Below are 23,357 nucleotides of genomic sequence, written 5' to 3' on the forward strand. Positions count from 1 at the left end.
AATGGGCTCCCATCCGTGACGGGATGGCGGAGGGAGCGGCGCTCCCGGCCCGACCCGGAGTGCCGCGGAACGCTCTGAGGCGGGTGGATGAGCCGCAGAAGCCTCGGGGCTGCCACCACCATGCCGCCATCACCGCTCCGCCATCGCGGGGGCACTAGGCCCGCACCGGGCCCGGCGGGTTATGTAAGCGTAGCCGCCGCGCTGCCCGCTGGAAGCTGTAGTCACACGAACGCACCGCCTGCCACGCTCCCCCGTTGCGGGGCACGCCCCGCCTTCCGCCGCGGGGGGCGCTGGGTACCGTAGTCCGACGGCCGTGCCAGGCTGCTCGCTACCGGCCCGGCGGGACTACCTCTCCCGGCGTGCCCCGCGTGCGCAGGCGCGGGGAGTGGCGCTGCTCCGTGGTAAACAGAGCGGCGCGGCGGCGGGCCCGGGGCGCACAAAGGGGTGGCGGGCCCGGCACTCTCGGCGGGGCTGAGGCGGTGCCCATGGCGGAGCCGGGTGGGGCCGCGGCGTCGCCGGACATCGACCCTGACTTTGAGCCGCAGAGCCGCCCGCGCTCCTGCACCTGGCCGCTGCCGCGGCCCGAGGCGGAGACGGGCGGCGCGGCTGGCGCGGCGGAGGAGGGCGCAGGCGGCGCGGCGGCGGGGCCCGGCCGGGCCGAGGGGGCGCGGGCGGGCGGCGCGGCAGCGCGAAAGGGCGGCTCCCGGCGCAATGCCTGGGGCAACCAGTCCTACGCCGAGCTCATCAGCCAGGCTATCGAGAGCGCCCCCGAGAAGCGGCTCACGCTGGCGCAGATCTACGAGTGGATGGTGCGCTCCGTCCCCTACTTCAAGGACAAGGGTGACAGCAACAGCTCCGCTGGCTGGAAGGTGCGTGACTGGCCGGGGCGGGACGGACAGGCCTTGTGTGCCGGGGCCGGGCCGGGCCCGCTCCGTCCTCACCTGTTGCTGCTGCTCGTCTGCAGGCACGGCGTCGGTGCCAGCGCGTGGTGCCCACGCTGCGGAGCCTGGGCTTTAGCTCTGCTGAGAGCTCCTGGGCTTTCTCAGACCCAGTCCCAGCTTCGGCTGCGTGCAGCTAGAGCAGCTGCTGGGGGTGGTTATGGCATGGCCCTGCGAGGCTGCTCTTTGCGTTTAGAAACTTTTCCAGGACAGAAGGGAGAGTCATTTAACAGGCTATATCCGAATTGCTGTGCACGATAAAGCCTCGCTTGAAGGGTTTTTAATCTCAAGGCCGCAGTTCTTTGTCACGTGACTCTGCTAAGGCTCGGTATAAATAACTGTGTCACAGCAGGCGTGCTTGGCTTTCAAAAGGGTCCTTTGGAAAAGGGTGCTGTGTCCCAGGACAGTGCTGGGGGTACTCTGCTGGAGTTTGGAAAAGCTGTATTCTGCTCTGAAGACTTAGCCATGTCTTCTCCTCTCGCTCTGGAAAGAGGTGTGTGCAGAGCTCCGTTAAAAGAGCTCAAGACTGTTTCAGTCCTCTGCATGTGGCCACCTCGTCTTCCCTTATCTTTAGTCTAAAGAACCCCAACAAAGAGAAAAGGAAATGTGAGAGCTGGCTTGCAAAATAGCCCCTCAGCCTGTCCTAATGTATCGGGGTGGATGCCATGGAGATTGGATTCTAAGGAGTGTGATCTGTTGCTCTCACTACAGACTGGAATTACACTCTTGTTTGCAGTATTTATTAGCAGTTCATCCACGCTGCAGTTCTGCAGGAGGTCCAGCCAGCACGGTTTGGGGCTACTGTGACTACAGCCACGTGTTCCTCTGCTTGTCTGACTGAGCAGTAGGTGAGGACAGAGAGTTAATTTCAGACAAATAAATAAACGTCTGTCTCTGGTAGGTTGGCTTTCAGCTGGCTCAGCTCTCTGAAGTGGCACACCACGTGGTGGTGTGAGTGCAAACGTTTGCTCGAGAGGGTAGAGACATGGTGAGAGGGATGCAGCTGTCACAGCTTAGGCTGGCACACATCAATACAAAACTTTCCACCTTTCCCATTTATCACTCACTAGCAGTTCCTAGAGAGTGCATTTAGTTTAACTAATATGGGTTATTTTCTGTTACTCCTATGTGTAGGTTGAATCCTGCTTATTAAGTTCAGATTTGGGACAGCACTTGGGTTTTGGTGTTCTTACTGGAAGGTAATTCTTGTTTCCTCAGGCTAGGGCTACCCTCCTTGTCCTACTGCTCCTGCATGCAGTCATGTTAATTTGACAGAACTGGTGCATTTTCTTGTCAGGAATATGTCTGTGTATCTGTCTGGTAGTAGTGCTTCAGATTAAAGTTCAGAGTGGTTTCCAAAATGTTCCCCTGATACCACGGTGAAGGTGGAATATAGTGAAGTGTCCTGCTGGACTGGATGCTGGAATAAGTACACTTCTGGCTTGATTCAGTACAGCTGTTCCTTAGTTATATCCATTCACGTGTAATAGGACCATCAGTCTTCAGTTTTACTCTGTGTTTTAATCACGTATGACTTTTGGGACACGTGTAGGTAGATTTAAATTCCTGAAGTTCACTGTGAGAATTTGGGCACACACGAGAGTGAGATTCCTGCTCAGATGCTGTCATAGCTTTTCTGTGATTGACTTTTTAGTGTGAAGTTTGTTTCTGTTTTTTCAGCCTGGGAACAGACTAATTCTGGCTTTAGAAGGAGAAGAAAAAGAAACTTCTTGCCAAGAAAGATGAGGGTGGGCAGAACAACCGTGGTGGGAATCAGCCTGTCTTATGATTAGGGCAGTTTAAAGCTTTTGACTTTAACCAACAAACAGAAAACCATGATAGAAATACAGTATGTTTTCTTTCCTGCTCACTCTCAAAATCCTGTTGGCAGAGCTTGGCAGGATGTGTGACCATAGAACTTACTTCTAGTCTTTCTTTCTATTAACACATAGTTACATAGATTTGCAAGAGGTTTTGTTTGTTTTACTGACCTTAGTCTGTTTGCATTCAGATGCCTTAGGTGAAGGGAGGTCAGACATTTACAGTTTTACAGATGTGGAGTCGGTCAAGTCAGTTCAAGTTGACTTTTGTGGACTTAAAGTATAATTAATAGGTGCATATTTAAGACAAGCTGGATAAACAAAAGGCATGTCTTCACTTGAGGAGTGGACCTGTCTGGTTTTTTTGTTTTATTCTTCCTTGTTATTTTTAGAGCTATGAAGCTCTGCTTGCATGTTTTGGGTTTTTTCTTTTTATTCTGTAAAATAAAAGAAAAACTTCTTGAGTTGTCTTAGCTTCAGTGATTTCTCAATTTTGAGGTGAATGATTCTGGATGAAGGAAATAAATGTGAAGCTGCTGTTAAAGGTATTTGTAGCATTTTGATGCCTGTTAAGATGGTGGTACAACTCTAGAGTTCTGGCATTTGTGTCTCGTTTAGATGAGCCAAACTGATAATACATTCTATTTGTATGTAGTGCAGTTTAATAGAGTATTTTGAATAAGTAATTAAAAGCAATGTGTCTTTAAAAACTCTTAATCTACTTTAGTTAATATAAACCCCATAAACTCATTGTTGTTTCATAATTAATTTAGAGCTGTCCTTCTCCGCTGTACAATTGGGGGAAGTGCAGCTGTTACAGACTGCCAGGGTGTAACCTCCATGAATTCCGGAAGAAGCTGTGTTTTCGAGGAAGATGGTGTCTGCTGTTCTTCAAGTGCTTCAAGCACCTTGTAAAGGACAATTTGCTGTGTGTGCAGTCTCTCCTTTCCCTGCAGGAATTCAACTGAAGTTAAGAATTAACCAGCCTGCAAGGCAGAAGTGTCCTTGCAGGGTTGTGTTGTGGGGCTTCTTCATAATCCTTCCCTTGGTGCTCTGCAGGATAGTCTGTGGATATCTATGGATAAGAGGATAATTCCTTTTGGTTTTGAGATTACTTGTGTTAAGGGTTTTGAGTAAAGAAGTGGGTAAACCCTGCAGAAGCAGTTTGCACTGGTTGTTACATCCATACTATGAGCAAACTGGGCACAGGGAGGAACAATATGAAGGACTCGTCTTTCTTAGTGAAACAAACTGTGTATTCTCTTGTCATTTCCTTTGTAGGAACAGAATAAACTCTAAAGCTGTCCTTTTCACCCTCCAAAAGTATGTCACTGAAACAAAAATCACATGTCTCCTATGCATGCAACATAAAGAACAAAAGATTCTGCACTATTGCGTTAGTTATGGGAAACTGATGTCACACCTCTGCATCCTGGTACTCCCCATTCACTTCAAATGTTTGCATGGATATACACATACACAACATATGTACCCTCATACATGTACATATGTCTGTATATATGTGCAACTGCTCAAGGAGTTGTATTGCAAATTAAGAATTGCCAAGTGTTCCATTTGTCTAAAACAGAAGGTGTCACCCATCTGGAAACTTGTCTGGCTCTTAATCTTTGTTAGAGTGGGCAGCATTTTCCTGAAAAACCTTCAATTCCAGCCTTGTGTTATGTGCATATTGCACGTAGCTGATAATAACTGTTGACCAGGTGGATCAGGAGCCCTGGCTGAGGGCTCAGTCATAGAGTCACTTCACTGGCTTTCAGTGCTTTAGTGCTGGCTCTGAAGGTCCCCAGCCTCTCCCAGAGCTGTGATATCTGATCTCCTGGTAGAGCACGTGCAGAGCTCCCTCAGGTTGGAGCAGCTGCTCATCCTGTGGCCCTCTGAAGCTCCTCCATGAAAGAGAATAGGTCAGCAGACAAAAGCAAGCCTGTCCATCCTCTGGACTATTTCTGCTGTGTTGCAGCTGGTAGATTCTACCAGGCTGTCTTTATGCCTTGCAAATAAATTCCAGTTCAGTGGATACAAAATTATGTGAACACTCCTTTTGGTAAAGTTGAAAAATGTATTGTTTATTTCTGTCGTCAGATCTGCAAATAAGCAATGATAAGTTCCTAAAATAGGCACATTAGCTGTTTCTTTATAGCCGCTGGAGTGTCCCTGTATCCTGTAATGGGTTTTTTTTGCTCAGATTGGTCAAAACCTTAGCTTCTGAACTTGAACAGGTAAGGGGCCAAATTGCTATCAGGAGAACTTTCTTTAATTTCACTAAGAAACCCTTTACCTGGATGGGAACATTTGGTGGCAGTGCTGGGTTTACTTTGACTTTTGGTAATGATAATTTCAAGATACAGGATTACAGAATGGTTTGGGTTGGAAGAGACCTTAAAGATCTGATCTCACTCTACCTCCCTGTTGTGGGCAGGGATGCCTTGTAATAGACCAGGTTTGCTTCAAGCCACATCCAGCCTGGCCTTGAACACTTCCAGAGATGGGGCAGCCACAGCTTCTCTGGGCAACCCGTGCCAGGGCCTCACCACCCTCACAGGGAAGAATTTCTTAACGTCCAATCTAAACCTACTCTCAGTTTGAAGCCCCCTTGTCCTATCACTCTGTGTGCTCTTGTGAACAGTTCCTCTCCTGATTCCTTGTAGGCCCCCTTTAGGTACAGAATGGCTGCAGTGATTTGAAAAGACATTCAGAATATTTGCCTTCACTGAGGCAAAACTGAATGGATGCCATAAACCAAAAGGGAACATAAAATTTTAGCTTAGCATCTTGGCTCTGAGCAAAGTGTAATTCTGCCCAACCTTCAGCCTGGTGCAGGTTTGTGCATAGGTGAGGCACAGTGTGGAGTCAGGGGGTGTCTCTGCTGCACAGAGCCATTGACCTCAGTCTGTGAAGAAAGGCTACTTTCTGTGACTGTGTTGAGAAAGCCTGTAGTGTTTATTCCTAAGTTCACATGCCTGAAAGGATACGGTTCCCCATTAAATCTTCTGACATTAAAAATGAAGAACTACATGTTCTAAACTGAATTGGAATAGTGATGTCATTGCTGTCATCACTGGTACTTCATTTAAGTCCACTTACTCTTTAATGGTGTTGTAGGTGCTGCTCTCTGTTAGTTTTGGTTTATTTTGGTTTCTTGGAAGTTGCTGCCACAAAGGGGAGGGAGGGTCGGTCTGGCTGTTTGAATCCAGTGTAGCTGAGGGTGGGTAGAAACTGCTGGACTCTTGCCATTACCTCATGTGGCCCAAATGCATTCATGTGGTATTAGTGATGTGCTTAGTCCTGGCTGCAGGGAGATGTTCTCTGTCCCAGCTGCTGATAGCCTAACTGGGTTTCCTTAAAGCAGGGGGGAAATAATGAACAGAAGCTGAATGAGGGTTGTTCAGATGCTATACTGAGGAGTCCAGCATGGAAACCTGGCAAACACAAGTGGATGTTGTCCATCATCTTTCTCTTAACAGCGTATTTTACCTTTTAATCCCATTAGTCCTTAAATGGTCTGGCCACAGCATGTAGTCTGGCCTAGGTGAGGAGGGAGGAAGGCAGCTGGGCATGGCAGGGTGTTGTGGATGGGAGAATGGCAGAGTGCTGGGTGTGGAAAATAAGGCTGGTGGCAGTACACAGAAGTAGGACAGTAGTGCAAATGTGGGGTCACCAGGTGTCCTGTATTTTAGGTGGAAGAAAACTGATGAGTACTCAGCTCTGAAGAGGGCCCACCATCACGTTGTAGCAACATACACTCAGCCCTCCTTAAAGTGACACTAATAGGCCCTTCTTGTTGTAATGTCCTGAAAAAGTATGAAGGATGAGTTGTTTTGGTTTTTTTTCATTTGAAGCCTTGTTGAGTGTTGTTGTTCCCCTTAAAAGTCAGGGAAAGCTCGTCTTTTGGTGAACATTCATCTGCTTCATGCAATGCCAGTCAAATTACTTGAAGATTTTGCTGTCTTCCCTGCTCCCTGCCAGTTTTTTTCTGGAAAGCTGCTTTGCTGAATGATTATTCCTTGCAGCACAGCTCAATTTTCCAGGCAGTCCTCAGAGAAGGCTTTTCCTGGACTGCTGGTATTACTTGTTCCAACAAGTTTCTTTGCTCTATCTAATCCCGAGCAGCTTTTGTTGTGTATGCCTGCCTGTCTTGTCCCTGCTTTTTAGAGAGCTGTGATCATCTTCTTCTGGCCTCCCACTGAAAGATTACAGAAAGGAAAATGTTCTTCCTAAGATAGAGATCCCCGTCTGCTGAGCTTGACGTCTGTGCTCGTGTGTGCCTTCTGGAAGGGGATTGCAGGGGAAGTGTTTCAACTCCCTGGCTCTGGAGCAGTTGTTTACTTGCTGGTGCAAAATCTCTACAAGGAAGATGTTTTCCTGAAGCCTTTGGAGCCAAGTGGCTGAGACAGGCACTGACAAATACAGCAGGCGGAGCGTTCTCTCCCCTTGCAGCCTCCCAAGAATGCCATGGCAAATGATAATTCGGCACAATTATAGGCCTGGAACATGGGCCTGCACTGGGATGAGACCAAGTTCTTTGTATGCCTCCAAGGCAGTGAGAGTGTATTACAGGCAGCTGCAGAGATTGCATATATTTTCTTCTTTTTTTTTCTTTTTCTGTCACTCATCCTTTAGAGAGACTTTTTGTTAAGAAATCTGATGCCTCTGTGGTTTGTAGTTTAAACTTGATGTATCCTGGGAGAATGGCCAGGAAAGGAAAGAAGCCACTGTGTCTCCTGGAAGGATAGCTGCTCTGTCTTGTCTTTCTGAGCTTAGCTTGTGCTTGGCCCCAAGTGCTCTGCTAGGACAGGCCATGCACCACTGGTGCATGGATGAGCTCTGCTGGGCAGGGCACAAGAGCCTCCTTCTGCTCCTGTAAACTTCAGTTTTATGGTAGGTAACCTCAGCTGTACCTACAAAGCTATATAGGCCCCTGGAGAGGTTGTCACTGGCCTTCAGTCTTCTGTATTCACTTCACCTGAGCATTTTCCATGGTATCTGTGGCAGTTGCCCAGAAGGCTAACTGGGCAGGAGAATGGTTTGGTTGTGCTACCAGGTCCTGTGGCTAATTCCCTGATGTGAGACCAAAGCAGTGTTTGGTGCTGGGCAGGATCCATAGCAGCACTAATGCTGGTGTAGGGGCAGGCCTGGTTTGATGGTGAGAAGTGTTGCTGTCCTTTAACTGTGGTTAGGAGATTTTATCAAAGAAGAAGACTTAATGTTCTGGTAACTAAGATTTAGAGAATAGTTTGCATAAGCTGCTAGCCACACTTCTGTGGCTATTCCATATATCCTAGTTTGAACACACAGTGGTTGTGACCTAGGGAAGGGTCCACCCTTCAGCGTGCAATAAATGTCTCTAGCCGAACTTGATTTTTTTTTGCATACTATCTGTCCTTAATTTCAGACTGGTTTTGTCTGAATGTGGTTTGCAGGAATCATCTTTGATCTGTGATGGATTTACAGACACAGGCTGGCATTTTTTTATGGCAATGCTTAACAGGCAGCCATAAGTACCACTATAAGATACCTAAATAAATAGCAATAACCTCCCCTACCTAATGGTTGAAGATGTTCCTTAGGATTTGAAGGATTCCTGCCTGCACCTCTTCCTTCAGGTCATGCTTCTTTATGATCAAAGAGTTGCAGATTTTTGTGTCAAGATCTAAATCAAGATCTTGTGTGTTTTGCAGATGCTTAGACCAACTGGGAGCCTCCCACACTGCTGAAGTTGAGCATCTAAAAAGTTAATGTCATCTGTATGTTTCTGGTGTGGGTTGCTTAACATCGAGAAAGGAAATATGTCAGGGTTGCCCGGGTGACCGAACTCTGTCATTTCCTCTTCTGTCAGTTCTGTGATTATTTTAGCATAATTCATCTGTCCCTGGCTTTCTCAGTGAGATTTGAGGGTGCCCTCCATGTGCTAGGTGTATTGAACCACTCTAGCAGGTGCATTCTGGTGCTGTCCCACGGCACCCAGGCTGGTGGGTGTGTGGGTTCAGTTGGAGTTTGGGACACCCTGGGCTCGAGCCTGCAGCTTGTGGCAAGCTTGGTCCTGCAGGTGAGATAGGGCTCGAGGTGCTGTGGTGCAGTGGTGAGCTGCCTCCCACAGTCTGCAGGAGAGGTGCAAAAGCAATAGCTTAGGCATTGCAGTTTAGATAACAGTTAACCCTGTTGAAAGAACTATTCAGCTTTTTTTCCTCTGCCTCCAACTACACGTTCTGTTCTCTTGTTTAGTTTTCAGTGCTTGACCCCCACAGTGAGGTAGTTCAAAAAGCAGAGATAAAAGAGGCAGGAAAAGTAGTTTTCAAGGAAGGGTAAGGCTGCTTTTCAGTTTGGTTTGCTCTCTGAACTGGCTTATAGGGTCACAGATGCTTGTGTTACGGAAGGATGAGAGTTTGAAGATGAGGAAGGAAGGAGTGGTACAGCAATTATCTGTTTCTACAGCTTAGCCATTATGTCAGTTCAGCAGTAACATGTAAAATCACTTTGAGACTGTTTCATAAAAGGTACCAGGCTTCACTGTGCTCATGTGAATCCCAGTCTTATTCCAAGATGTCTTATTTCAAGCTGCTTTTCAGCCAAAACTTAGTTACTCAGATTGTCTCTTATGATACCCAGGATGCCATCATGAGTTCACAGGTTACTTTCAGGAGAATAAATAAAGAATTAGTGACAATCTAATGGTTTCATTGCTGCAGCAGTGTGCATTCAAAGTTAGGCACATTTACCTGGGAAAAGGGGTGGAATTATTTGGAAATAAAAGCAGCAGCCTTGCAGGAGACAGTGCACCAGTCTGAATTACTTGTTTCAACACTTGAAGGAAAGGAAAACTTTGTTTAGGGAAGGTGCCAGGCAGGAGTATTGTGCAGCTATTACTGTGAACAGCTCAAATAATAAAACTGTGTAAGAGCATTGACTGACACATATTCCATCAGGCTATGGCTCTGCAGTCATTCTCCAATTAGGAGCATGTGTATTCTTTGATACCAGTTGCAGCAAGCAGCCAGTCTTCTCCAAATCCTCAACAGCCAAAGGTTAAAACAAGAGCTAAGCCAGGATGATTCTCAGATCTCCTTCTCTCTCCATGAAAACTTTCCACTTTGCCTGTATTGTTTATCTCTGTCTGCTTTTTTCTAGGATAGTACTTTTGGTGAGGTGGCCAAAATTAGCATGGTGAGGGCTTTTCCGAGAGGAAAAGGGTGGGGAGAGGGAAAGCAGCAGGCAGGAAAGAACTGTGTTGAGAGTTGGTGGAAAAAGATGATAAAAGCACAGTTAATTTGTTCAGAATTAAGAGAGTATGCATGAAAGCTGAAGGTTGTTATATAACTTCTAGGTTATATGAAAAAGGTGTTGCTCATGGACCACTGTTATGCTTCCAGTGCAGCACCTTTTAATGATCTGTAACTTAGCCATCTGAACAAATTAAGTGCAGATATCAAATAAATGCATAGGCCTCAAGGGGAGTTTATGGAGGATCTGTTCAAACAATGAGATGGTTGCTTCCTGATTCTAAAATACTGGCGAGTTTATCAGTTGCAGGATGAAAACTGAGTTTGATGATGGTGTACAGACATGTTAACCTGCAGTTTTCAGCAAAGCTAAACCAAAAGGAGGGAGCTGGGAGAGGCAAGGAACGTGTGTCTGACCCAGCAGAAAGATGGGAGAGGCTAAAACTGGCATGTGCTGTGTGGGAGTGCAGTATCCAGTGAACATCTTACCCTGTCAGGAACATGCACCAAGGAAAGCACACAGCCTCCTTGCAGAGGGAGCCTGGCAGTCTCCAGGATTCTAGGACTCTTGTTCCTCAGAGTTCCGCTCTCATTTCTCCGGTTTTGGGGTGGAGATGTTAGTGGGTGCACTGAGTAGAAGCATTCTGCCATTTCTCTTCACCCAGTCTGTTGGATTCACTGTTATGCTCTGCTTGAATCTAACTGAAAACTGGCCATATAAATATGAAAAAATCTAGCCAGGCTTATGCTGGTTAAAGAGGGTGACAAAAGGGTGGGAACAGCAATAGCTCAAATTCAGGTAGGCTTGTGTTGAAATTGCAGGTTGTGTTTGAGAACTTGCTTACTTGCTCTGTGACATGCCTAATGTTTTGCAGATTTTGTAGCGTCTTTAAAGTTCTTTTGTGTTAGTATTTTGCTAGCTGAAAGCTGCTAGTTTCATGGTAGTTTCACCCTTGATATTGCAGTGAAACATGGCACTGCTTGCTAGTGCTGCAAAGCATGTTCAGACAGAAATAGCAGGGTTTTGTTATAACTTTCTTCTCTGGATACTGTCTGAATGCGTTTAAGCTTGTGAGGTTTCTAGGTGGGAGGTGTGTCAACTGTCAGGTCCTCACATTTTGTGGGTTTTATTTCTTTTTTTTTCAGAACTCTATTCGACATAACCTGTCCCTGCACAGCAAGTTTATTAAAGTCCATAATGAAGCCACAGGGAAGAGCTCTTGGTGGATGCTCAATCCTGAGGGTGGCAAAAGTGGAAAAGCACCAAGGAGAAGAGCTGCCTCCATGGACAACAGCAGCAAACTTGCAAAAGTCAGAGGTAAAGCATCCAGGAAGAAGCCTCCTCTCCAGTCTGCACCAGAATCCTCTGCTGACAGTCCTGGCTCCCAATTTCCTAAGTGGCCTGGGAGCCCGTCCTCAAGAAGCAATGAGGACTCTGATGTGTGGAACACCTTCCGGCCTCGAACCAGTTCCAATGCAAGCACCATTAGTGCCAGGCTTTCTCCGATCCTGACAGAGCAGGATGACCTCCATGACGAAGAGCTGCTTCCTTCTCTCGTGTACTCCAGTGCATCCAGCAATGTTCCACCAACTGTGACTGAGGAGCTTGAGCTCATCGATGGGTTAAATTTGATGTCTCCCAGCTCATCTGTGCTATCTACCCAGCAATCTGCCTCGAGTGGTCAGATCCAGAGAGATTCCAGCTTTTCCTTGCAGAGCCCAAATGCAGCTGGTCAGACTTTTGGCAACTCCCTGTTTAACCCTGTTGATATTTCACTGCAAAGTTCTGTCAGCCATTTCTCTGCCCCTCAGACCTTGGAAGCTCTTCTGACACCAGGCTCTCCGCCTCCAAGGGATGTTATGATGACTCAGGTGGATCCAGTTCTCCCACAGACTGGTAACAGGATGAGCAGCCGAACTCTTCTGCTTCTGGGTGGACAAGCTGCCCAGAGTAAGATGAGCTCAGGCAATCCACGAGGAAAGCCTGCAGAGCAGCAGGCAGAACCAGTCGGTGCCAGTGTTTTGCCATCAACGCTTCCCATAGTGACATCTCCTCAAAACACCGCCAGCATCACCAGTTTGAAGGCTCCAGTTTCTGCAACAACTGCCCAGTCAGTCCAGCTGGGCAGTCCAGTGCTCCTTTCATCTGCTAGCCCTGCTCCCTTGGGATTGAACCAGGACAAGCTGCCCACTGACTTGGACATTGACATGTATATGGAGAACCTTGAATGTGATATGGATTACATAATCAACAGTGAACTCATGGATGGAGGACTGGACTTTAATTTTGAACCTATTCTGCCTACTCCCAGCTATCCCAGCACCTCACAGGCCTCCAACCATACCTGGGTACCAAGTTAACTTCAGGAGCACAAAAAGGTAGGTGTAGTTATGTAAAATGCTACAGCTCAGTAGAGGAAGCAGCCCTGTCTGGGATGGTTCCTGTGCCCAACTCTGCAACAGTTAAAGGAACCTCTTTGAAAGGTTAGTAAAAAGCTTTTGGAAGAGTCATATTCCCTTTTAGGAGGAGAAAAAGCTGTGTAAAAGTCGGTGGATTTCACTTACCAGGTAGTCAACTCCTTTATGAAATATAACAGCAACTGGAATGAAACTCTTGCTGTCTCCTGTCACCCAAGATGACTCCATCACAGGACATCAGGCAGTGCCTACATCTGACATGAGAGCATGTGCTGATTCCATGAATAAAGACATCCACCAATATGTACAGAATGGTTGAAATGAGCCAAGCACATGCTGTGTTTCTATCCAGGTTATTATTATCCTTGCAAAATTCTCTAGTATGTGTAGTAGCAAAGCATGTTCATGTCATGACTGTCTGCTTTGGTCTGTGTGTAGCAGGTCACAGTCACTCTTATCACACCTTCTGCCCTGCCCTTAACCTGGAATAGAGTCTGAAAAGTCAGGTAAGCTGGTTCACCAGCATTAACTACTGAATTGCTTCCCATTATTGGAATGGGAAACAGGAATCTTCAGTGTGGATGGAGATGGAAGGAAGACAAGACTTAAAAATATCTTATTTTTTGAGGGTGTGACACCCTGATTTGAAATACTTAAACCAGAGGCAGTAGAAGAGTTAGGGAATTGGAGCTGAAGGTCTGCTTCATACTTGGAACTCAGTTAGCTGATGGAAAATGGACAGACTGGAGCATAGGCTGGATATTGGTTGGAAAGTGGAAGCCTTGCCAAGAATATTTCCTTTTTAGGAGGCAGATATGGTATTTGTTAGTATTACAAATTTAACTGCTAGTACTGTCCAGCTGTGCAGGCAGAAGTAAGGGCAAATTGCAGATACTGCTTCAGTTGTGGGAAGCCCTTGAGCTTCAAAATCATGGGGACAGAAATTATCATCTGCTTGACCTCAAAACTCTTTCCTAGGCACCTGAGTCACTTGGAGGTGGTTTGGACTAAGTGACCCCTGTCAGTGCAGCCATTCTCAACAAGTGTCTTGGGTGTAGACAGAGTAAATGCTCTCTTGTGAGCTGGTGTTACTTAAACTGTGTGAACATATTGATGCACCACTATATGTTGACATTTTAAACACAATTTAACTCCCTCTTACTCCAAGTCACATCCCACTGCTTAGGATTTCAATTCTTGGTAGTGTTCTTCTGTCTGTACCTAACAGATCTCTTTATTGTAGGGAGAGGAGGATCATTCAAGCTTTTCTGTTTCCTTATGGGGCTTTTTATAGGGATGTGTGTTTGCTAACTGTGCATTTGCTGAATTACTGAGTGTCTGAAATTGAATATCTTCAGGTGAAATACAGAAACTCAGTTTTGATTTCAAAGACAAATTTGGTTGACAAAACAATGGTATCCTGTGTTAGGACTTTGCAAGTTAGTGACAGAGGCTGTGGCCTTTTGAGCAGTGTTTCCACTGGATATTGTGGGTTTTGTTTATATATTAGGATTTGGGGTTTTTTGGTTTTATGCCATGCTAGGGCAGGCCATTATATTTGTGGACTTTTCAGGGATGAAATTTTTCACAGAAGTGTTTTCAAAACATGCACAAGCTGTCCTGCACTCCTGGGCCAGGTAGACAAGACCTCTGTTTACAGCATACCAGGTAGAGATTATTTTTTTAAGAGTGTAAAGCAGAGAAGCTGAGGAATTATTTATCAAAGGGTAGGGTCTAGTACTGTTGAAGATGTGTATATAATCAAGTGCTTAAGAGGGAGAACATGAGTTCTTAAAAGCACAGTTATGTTCTTGTTCCATATTATATTCTGTGTGAATTGCTTAATCCAAACAGAGCTACTGATGTTAAAACCCCTGGATTTGCTTTGTTCCACACATGAAGTTGAGGTGATACTTTCTGGGAAATGTGCTGGACATGAAGGAGTGAGATCTGGAACAAGTTCTGAACCACTATTGTGTTTGAGCAGAAAGCGTAGGTCCCACGTGCCTCTCTGTGCTCTGGTCACAGCAGTGCTGCCCCGGGAGGAGAGGCCACACCCTGTCAGTGTGCTTTGCTTCAAGCCTTTTATTCTGTCCTTAGATTATGTTTGCCTTTTCTGAGTTTTGCAAAGCTTTTCTGTTTTGCCTGTGTGCTGGAGTCTATGGAGTGGGATGAGGGGGGAGCTTTTTCCCCAAAGGAGAGCAACTATTGTGCAAAAGGCTGCCAAGACAGAGGATCAGGTTTCTAGCAAAGGGGGAGCAGGGCACTTGTGGAGAGAAATAGGAGTGTTCCTGGTAAAAGAAAGCAGAATGTTTTCTCAAATTAACGAGTTCCAAAACCAAGTGAGCTGCAGACATCAGTGTCTGTGAGGAGGTCAAGACTGTGGTGGTTCTCCCTTACTGCAGTGAGTTCCTAGGGTCTCTGTTTGGAAATCACTGTTCAGGGAAAGCTAAATATTGCTCTGGTGTGGCAGGCCTTTGTCCTTTCATATCCTTTCTATTACTATGTTTTTCTCCATCTTAAATTCACATTGGCAAAAGCTACTCTTGAGTGATCACTAACGTAAAGTTGTCCTGAGTAGTTCCTGTGGGCTTAACTCATAGCCTTCTGGGTCAGTTATGGGTATAATGCTGAGCAAAAACTGTTTATCAGTTAATCACAGTGATCACAGTCTGATTTGAGCAGCCAGAACAAAATTGAACTGGGGAAATATTTGTCTTTGTAGGCAAGAGGAGATCTTCAGGAAAGAGTCCTTAGTCTTATCTGCAGCACTTAGGAAGATATGAGCTAGTTGGTGTTACTCATGGTGCTCAAAGCTCCCGTGATTTTATGCTCTTCTTGGAAGTTAAATGCCAAAGAGCTTGTCCACAGCTTCACCAGGAATCTGTTTGAACCTTGCCTGTGTTTGTTTGCATGGAGATTAGAGATCATCCATTGAAACAAACATGAAACTTTGTCTCTACCCAGCAGCGATGCAGCACCCACAGACTGAGCTATTAGCCACAGAGGAAGACAGCGTAGAAATAGAATTGCCTTTTTTGTAAAGTGCTGTAGTTTGTGTCTCATCGGTGAGTGTAAAATGCATCCACTGTTTTGGTGGATATTAGTTAATTATTGTTAGCTGTTCAGTTAGACTCCCTATAGCTTCAGACTCTGGAGAACTCTCTATCCCTTGCCCGGTTTGGTCTGGATTCATGCTTTTCTTGCTCTATTTAATTCCCTTTGCTCCAAACATTGGATTTTTGTCTGACAGAACATAAATAAATACAACCCTCATAAACCTGTAATTTCCAAAAGCAGCCTATTGCTCTGGCTTCTGTTTTAACTTTCTGTCTTTTCCTGTTTGGGGCTGATTCCCTCTTGTGGGTTTTTTTTTTTTTCCTTTCCACAAGTCTGTTTCATGCTCACTGTTACTGAATGCAGCTGATGGGATGCCCTACATTTATCTCACTATTTTGCCTTTAAAAGTGGATCATAGACCTACAGTGGTGGTTTTATGTCAGTGTCCTAAGTCTGCTTAGACTTATTCCAGGGCTTGTTTGAACGAGTTGTGACAGCTTTATTGAGGTGAGGCAGAAGACCTGAGATGAGATCTTTGGACTTCTGGGGGATTGAGATATCTAAAAATGTTTAATTAGTTGGAAGGTAGAGTCAGGATTTCTTTAAGTGGGTGAACATAAACAGTTTGTGTGTGATCTCTAAAAATCTCTTTTTCAGTCTTTTCCCTAGCAATTGATACTTGTGGTTGTTTAAGATGAAGAGTAATTTTCCTCTTCCTTGCTGCTTACCTTCAATGCCTCCGGTGTTAGCCAAGTCCTTCTTTAAACTTTCTTATCTTGCAGAGTCTTGTTGGTGCTGTCAGCTTACAGGAGGAATACTTACTTCTGACCTTTCTGTCTTTCTGTCTCAGTCTACTCTGAAGCTTGGAGCTGAGCAATTAATTGCGTCCTCCACTTGACTCTGTTGATTGAGGTGTCTTGTGGTCTGTTTGTTCTGTAGGGCCAGATTGGTAGTAATTAACTCCTTATCTATGCATCCAGGATTCCCACTGAAGCTGAGCTCTAACCAGTCACTCTATTTTTCTTCTTCCTAGTGTCCTTCAGGTTTTGAACATTGGGTTCTGACTTCACTTCCCACCCCAGCAGAGAAGAGAATGGAGCATGTTGGATTCAGTTTCCCTGCACATCATGCCTTGGGCAGAAGGGGCTGCCCATTTGGGAAGAAGGGGCAACCTGCATCTGGCTGCAACAGGAAGAGTTTAAAAATAATAATCCTGTTATGTGCCATGGCTCTTCCTACAAACCTGACCCTGCCTTGGACCATCTGGAGAAACCCATGTCCAAAGAGGAGCCCTGGTAAAAACCTCGGCCAGAAGACTCTGTGCCAGGCAATAGTGTTTTCCTGTGTGATGAGTTGGGTTTGCTGGAGGAATCTCTCACTGGCTGTCCTCTCTCTGCTATGGCAGAAAGTCTCCCAGTGCCTCGGACTGGTGGAGGGCTGGCTCTGCTCTCGCTTGGCTTGCCTCATGGGGCAAAGTAGTTGGACTTTCTGATGAAGCCACCAGATGTGCACTTGGTATCCCACAGACTCGCAGAGGAATTGGAGGGAGCTTGTTGGTAGAAGCCCTGTGGGAGAAGGGTGTGCTGTTTCAGGGGTTGGTTTCAGTGTGCCCATCGCTGGAGCATCCATCATCGTTCTGCAGGGAAGGGTGGTTGTCGTGGTATAGAAGGCTTCCTGTTGTCCCCCTGGGTGGAACAGGAGGACACTGAGTTTTTCACTGTGCCAACTGAGCCCCATTGAATCAGAAGCATGTTTTGAGAAGTCCCTATGCTGTTCTCAGCACTTTCCTGATACACCAGGCTGCTGTAAAATAAGCACAGGTGCTAGTAGCTGCTTTCTGGGACATAAAAACGTTGTTTTGGGTTTGTTTTTGATCTGTCTTGCTACAGCAGCAAAATGGAAAGCCTGGGTGTGGCCTTAACAGAGCCCTGGTTGCTTTTCAGAAGGGCATTTTCTATAGATGAAATATTTTTTTACTAATCTGGGAACTTTCTACAGTGACTATGAAGCCAATGTAATGTCTGTCCCTATTACGCCTCTCTCCGTCTGAGAAGGCAACAGTGACAGTCTCTTTTTCAGAGCTGTATTAGGAACAAACACATTTGATGTTTGATGATGTATATGATTGAGGGGAAGGAATTGGCAGGTCCCTGTGGTTTCAAACCACTGTGGGGAAGAGTTGTACATTATTGTAATCTATATGTAAAAGTAGGTGCAAATTACATAGAAGCTTTTCTAAACCTTTTTAAATATATATTATATATTTTAATTGAAAAACGAGATTATTGGATAAAAAGAAACAAAACACATTTGCTGCATCTGTCCCCTTCATACCAGATAACACTACAGTATGGGAGGGGGCAGGCCTAAGGCATTTTGGGCCAAGAAGCTGAAAATGTTGTTGGAAAAGTGGGAAGGACACTGCAGTGTAACTGGGGAATGGTTGCTCTCCCCAGAAGAGGCAGAGGGAAGGTGCCTGGCAGGGCATTCAGCCGCAGCTGCTCAGGCTGGGCATTCCTGCCAAGCCAAGAGCACAATGGAGGGAATGCTAATCATTAACAGTGCTGTTCTCAGCTAATCCCGTAAGTAGCTGGCCTGCAGCTGATCCACAGGACAGATTCCCTAGTCTTCGAAGGAGATGGTGTGGACTGGATCGTGCTAGATCTGCTGACACTCTGCGTAGCCCTTATGGAGGGCGTGATCAGTTGTGTTTGGTAGCTCACTTTTTTGGTTTCTGAGGGTTTTTGTTTTCTTGCTGATGTTTCTACTACTGCTGGGGAACTTGAAGCCTGTAGGCTCACCCTCAGAAGTCCACCTGCGATCCTGCTCTGTCTCTGTATTGTTGCAGGACAGAAATTAGGGGTCAGAAGATAAGTTCAGAGCATTAGTGGCATGTTCCTGTCACTGTTCTGGTGTTTGCAGTGGCAGGATCTGTGGGAGACATGGTGCTTTCATGGTATTCTGGTAAGCTTGGTCTGGCAGAAAGACTCTCCAGTCCTTTTTGAAGGTGGCTTCAGTTCAGAAAGTTTGTATCATGCAGTGCAATGAGCCATACTGTTCTACCAGCTTGTCTGCTCTGTTTTCATTTTCATTTGAGTGCAGATTGGAACAGGAGTGATTGCCTGGTTACCTCCAACAAGGAGCCTTCAAAAGTCTTATCTACAGCATGCTGTGCCATCAAAGCCTTTGAATAGTTTGATAACCTTTGCTTTGAAGGCTGCCTTCATGGCAGACCTCCCAGTGATGTTTCAGATTTACCCAGAATCTACATGTCTGGCCACACCTCATTGTAACAAACAAAAAGGTGGCTCCTACGATGGGATCCCAGGGTTTGCGGACTTGAGGCATGGATGAACATTCTCACTGGAGTTAGTTCATTACACAAGTGGATAGATACCCTTTCCACAAACACCTGATGGCACGTGCCACATGTAAGAATCAGCCATTCTGAGCTGCAGTGAACAGACTGGAAAGATTTATGTTATTTGGCACATAATATGCTACCTTGTTAGCTTGGGTCCTGAAGGGAACTTGATCCAATGATGTACAGAGCAAGTTGAATGGCTGCCCGTGATTCACAGCCATGTATCAAAGGACAAGACACCAGTATGTGTGTTCATGTTAAATGTGAGTCTCTGGCTCATTTCCCATGAAAATGGAACCCAAAGCAGTAGAAAAGACACTTCTAGTAACCAGTGCTTCAGACCAGAAATCCATGGTGAGCTGTTTCTGGCTGGGTTGGTCTGTGGGAAAGAAGGGCTGCCTTCAGGCTGTTACAAAGTGTCCCTCAACTGTGACGGCACCGGGGAGCTGGCCTGATCTCTGTCTGCAGGGAGCCTGGCCCTGAACACTCCGGTAGCACCCCAGGGAGATCTGACACAATCTCAGCTGGTGCGTGTCCTTGGCCTGTTCCTGCTGAAGGAGGTGCAGCACCAGGGCTCATCATGGTTAGTGCCCTACAGTGAGAGCTCAGAAAAGATCCTGTCCTTTCAGTAAGGAGTACAGTGCATACCTATTTTTTTTTCCATATTCCCAGGCTGTACTTCTGGAGACAGCACTGGAGATAGGAGCACCTCTGGCTGGAGTCCTGCTGTACCAGGTTCCTGCCAGTGACATTTCTGCCTTGCAGTAGTCTGTGCAGGTGCTTTCTGTCTCCTCAATACAGCAGGAGCTGTCAGTGGTTGAAGAAGCTTGAGAGTGCACTAGTGCTGAGAATGGCGTTTGGAAGACTTGTGGAGTGCTCAATAAACGATGAATGTAATGTTGCAGGCTCAAGCAAGCAACTTACCTTCTTTTTTGTATGTTTAGCAGGATGGCTTGTATTGTGGGCACAGAGGGCAGGGATGCAGAGAATTTGGGAGTTCTACAGACACTTCATTATCATAAACCTTGACATTTTTTAGCCTGGGATATTTCCTTATAGGACACAGGAGACTCTAAAGGTCCTAAACTGCTGCTTGTGGAAAGGCTGTACCTGGCAGGGTTGCTCAATACTTGTCCATTTTTCTGTATTCTTGCCCAAAGCATTTGCTACTTGCTGCTGCTGGAGCCCAGATAATGTCTTGGTGGCTCTTCATGCTGCATTAGCACCACGGGCCCCATACTTTGGGCTAGCTTTTGCTCTAATGAAGGATTGGGCTGGGATTTTGAGAGCAGCTGTGAGTGGGGTGAGATGGGAAGGGGCCAGTGACATGGGGAGTGATGCTCCTGGATAAGTGCCTGAGGGGAGTGGGCAGGGGACTCTTGGCATGAAGCATTACTTTATGCTGTGTTCCTTGTCCTCACTGAGCTCAGGCAACAAGTTTCTCCATCTTCAGAGGATCAAATGCCATCTTACGCAGCATTGAAGCCACCATGCAGTTCAGGGCCACAAAGGATTCAGGTAACTAGGCCCATGGATCTTGGTAGGAGGCAGACTTGTTGCTTTTATTTACACTTGGGTTTAGCAAATTGCTTGAACTTTCTTTATAATTTAAGCATATTTTACTTCCAAGCATATACTTCCAGCTTCATGTGTGAGCTTGGAAAATTGAAAGCTTCTTGGAGCCCTTAATTTTCCTTGCTGGTGTGTCTAAAACATGTAGTCTCTGTGCTGCTTTAAAAACAGCAGTCAAATCATCCTGATGAGAGGAATGAAGCATTCCAGAGCTTGGGTGTATTCATAAACAAGAGTCATAATAGAAGCAAGTAGCACTAATCAGCTTTTCCAAAGGAAATGCCTAGAAAGCTTTTATGTAGATGATAATTTGTTAATTTTCTTACTTAGTTGCTTATTTATAGCCACACTCAAATGCTCTGGGGCTAGGCTTGCTCCAGGATTGAGTAACCTGTGTCTGGTGCCATGGGTGGGAGTGCCTTGGGAGTGGTGTCCTGGACTGTCACCAAAATGTGAAAGTTTGGATCCATTATTTAAAAAAAAAAACAACAAACAAACAAAAAAAACCCCAAAGAAAATCAATCAACTTTGGGACATGAGCATGAACAGGGAATAGCTTAGGGCTTGCCTCAGTTGCATGTCTAATGAAAAACATGTTCTAATTAATGTGGGGAAGAGCAAGCAGAAGAGGTGACTTCTGAAGCCTGAAAGATCTGTGTGTGTGAAAGCTCGGAGCATGTGCTAACCCATCACCACACTTGCTCGGCCTGCAAGAAAGGGATCCCCTCTCTTCACTAGCCTTTATGTCTTTCCCTGCACCCTGACGTGTCTGTAGCTGATGGAAAGCAGTATCTGATGGAATCAAAATCACTCCTAATACTGTGGTGTAAAGCAAGGAGAAGAGGCAGCAGAAGCTGAAGGTGTAAGAGCTGCCAGTGTTGCACTTAGGTTCTTTGGCTGAGGCAGTGTTATGGTGTGTGGTAGAAGGGGATGTTCTGGGACACAAAAACAGAGCCCTGGTTGCTTTTCAGAAGGGCAGTGTGGGACTGGTGGTGTGGGGTTCCCCAGGGTGTCTTGAGAGGTTTGGCTACATAGAAGATAGGTTACTTCTCCTGAAAGGAGCCGCCTTCCTACGGCAGTGGGGGTGGTTCTGTGAAATGGTGCTTCCAGCACAGTGGAGTCTTCACCTGGTGTGATCCCAGGAAAGGTTTCTGCATTGCTAGCACAGATGTCTGCTGCACACAGGGCAGGCACCACTACCTGACATAGTTTCTACCACATGCCCTATGCACTCTTCCACCCATTTCTCACAATAAATTTTTTTTATAAAATAAACCTCTGCTTTTGTTTGCTCTCTGTAGCAGTGTAACTTCTGAACCATTACAGGCTTTGTTACCATCTGTGCTAGCAAGACTGTAGACTGTGCTAGACTAGGGGGAAATGTTTGAAAAATAAAAACCTGTAATCCTCTGCTCTGTGTCTCATCCAGTTTGTTCTGTTCTCATGGCAAGGGCCAGCTATTTTTCCTTGCCTTTGTCTTCTTTCCTCTGCCATCCTCACCTCTTGGGGCACCCCCCCAGTGGAATGCCCCTTAGGTGGCCAGAGGCAGAAGGGTTGCAGCATGACCACCCACAAAGTCTCTGGTGTGCCCTGCAGTGTGTAGAGCCCCTTGCTGCAACTTGCTGGCAGTGCATGGGGATCTATGGGGTGCCAAGCCCTAAAACTGACCCTGGAGAGTTTTAAATCCTGCAGGACTAGTCTGGAGTTGTTTTAGCCCCTTCATTCCTTGCCTTTCTAGACCTGAGTGCCGAAGGTGACTCTGTTTTGTATAGCTACGTTCAAATATCTTTTTGTGTCAGCAGCAGTGGTGGCAGGTAAGGAGATCAGAGAAAAACAAGGGAAGGAGTGTAGAGTATGGATTCCACTGGCCTGGTTAGACACACGGAGGGCAAGTTGGGGATGTTCTAACACTGCTGGGGCTAAAGACTAATTTGTGAAATTACACAATATGTGTACAGCTAGGAAATATGCATTCAAAGCCTTGGATACTCAATATATTGTTTTTAAATTCTGTTCTTCACTACAGTTAATGCAAATAACTAAATAGCTCTCAGGGGGTCTTAAGGGTCCTGCTTCAAGATTTAATCCAATTTACAAAAATGGGGAATTAGGAGGAGATCCTTAGGGGAGCTGTCCGCCTCTCATCTGTTCCTTGGGTACTTGGGGCTTCTTGCAGGCACGTAATGATGGGTGCTGTTGGAGACACAAAATGCTGAAGATTTTGCAGTTGATTGGATCAAAGGGGATGTGTTCAAAACTTGCCACACAGCGGGGACCATGCATTTGCCCAGTAGCCATTAACACTTCTTATACCTATTTGAGCATTGGCCTGTGCCATTTAAGCATTGCCAGGGAGAACAGAATGGGACCTGAATGCCTTGGCTCAGGGTTGCTTTTGATGGGTGTGACACTGTCTTCAGTAGACACCAAGAGTTCTGCTGTGTTCTGTGGGTTCAATGCACTGTGTTTGCAACTTTTCTTTCAGTCTTGGAGACCTCATAGCTCTCCCAGGTTGTCCCGATAAGTACTTTGGCCTATGGAGCAGTTGCCTGCAGAGCATCTGTACATGAAGCCAGTACAAAAACAGTTTTTCTGCTCAGCTGGGTTTCTGGCCACAGTCCTGCTTTGCCTCCAACCCCTGCTGGTTGATGAACACCTGCGTGCCACCAGTAATGGGCCCATGTGTGGAAGCACAGTGGGGAAGGCTGCTGCCCTACTGCTTGTGTCCTTTGTGGTGGAGCTGGTGTGTGAGGAAGGAGGGCTGGGGCACAGGGAGATGGTGGGTGCACGCTGCCTTCTCCCGAGCTGTCCTCAGCTCCTGTGTGCTATTATTTCCCCTTCACGGCTGTGGTAGGAGCACCAGCCAGAGGCCTGACTTTGAACGGGTGGGTTGTAGGAGCTGTGGCAGTACAATTGCTACAGTGTGACTTAGTGTTGTCCATGGGCTAGG

At 46.2% G+C, this 23,357-nt stretch overlaps 1 protein-coding gene across 1 annotated transcript; it reads left to right on the top strand.

Annotated features, from left to right (window-relative positions):
• The first annotated feature begins 77 nt into the window (after positions 1 to 77).
• On the top strand, positions 78 to 21,817 carry FOXO4 (forkhead box O4). Its single transcript, XM_069015515.1, has 3 exons — positions 78 to 869; positions 11,140 to 12,372; positions 16,505 to 21,817. Exons 1-2 carry the CDS (start codon positions 486 to 488, stop codon positions 12,352 to 12,354), a joined length of 1,599 nt encoding a protein of 532 aa, XP_068871616.1. The 5' UTR covers positions 78 to 485; the 3' UTR covers positions 12,355 to 12,372; positions 16,505 to 21,817.
• The last annotated feature ends 1,540 nt before the right edge of the window (positions 21,818 to 23,357 follow it).

Source organism: Aphelocoma coerulescens, chromosome 4A (genome assembly GCF_041296385.1).
Source record: "Aphelocoma coerulescens isolate FSJ_1873_10779 chromosome 4A, UR_Acoe_1.0, whole genome shotgun sequence".
NCBI lineage: Eukaryota > Metazoa > Chordata > Aves > Passeriformes > Corvidae > Aphelocoma > Aphelocoma coerulescens.

Excerpts from the sequence above, each read along its gene's own strand:
- FOXO4 (XM_069015515.1), top strand. The coding sequence starts at position 486 with ATGGCGGAGCCGGGTGGGGCCGCGGCGTCGCCGGACATCGACCCTGAC. Across the intron at positions 870-11,139 it reads ACAGCTCCGCTGGCTGGAAG|AACTCTATTCGACATAACCT; the intron begins GTGCGTGACTGG and ends TTTTTTTTTCAG.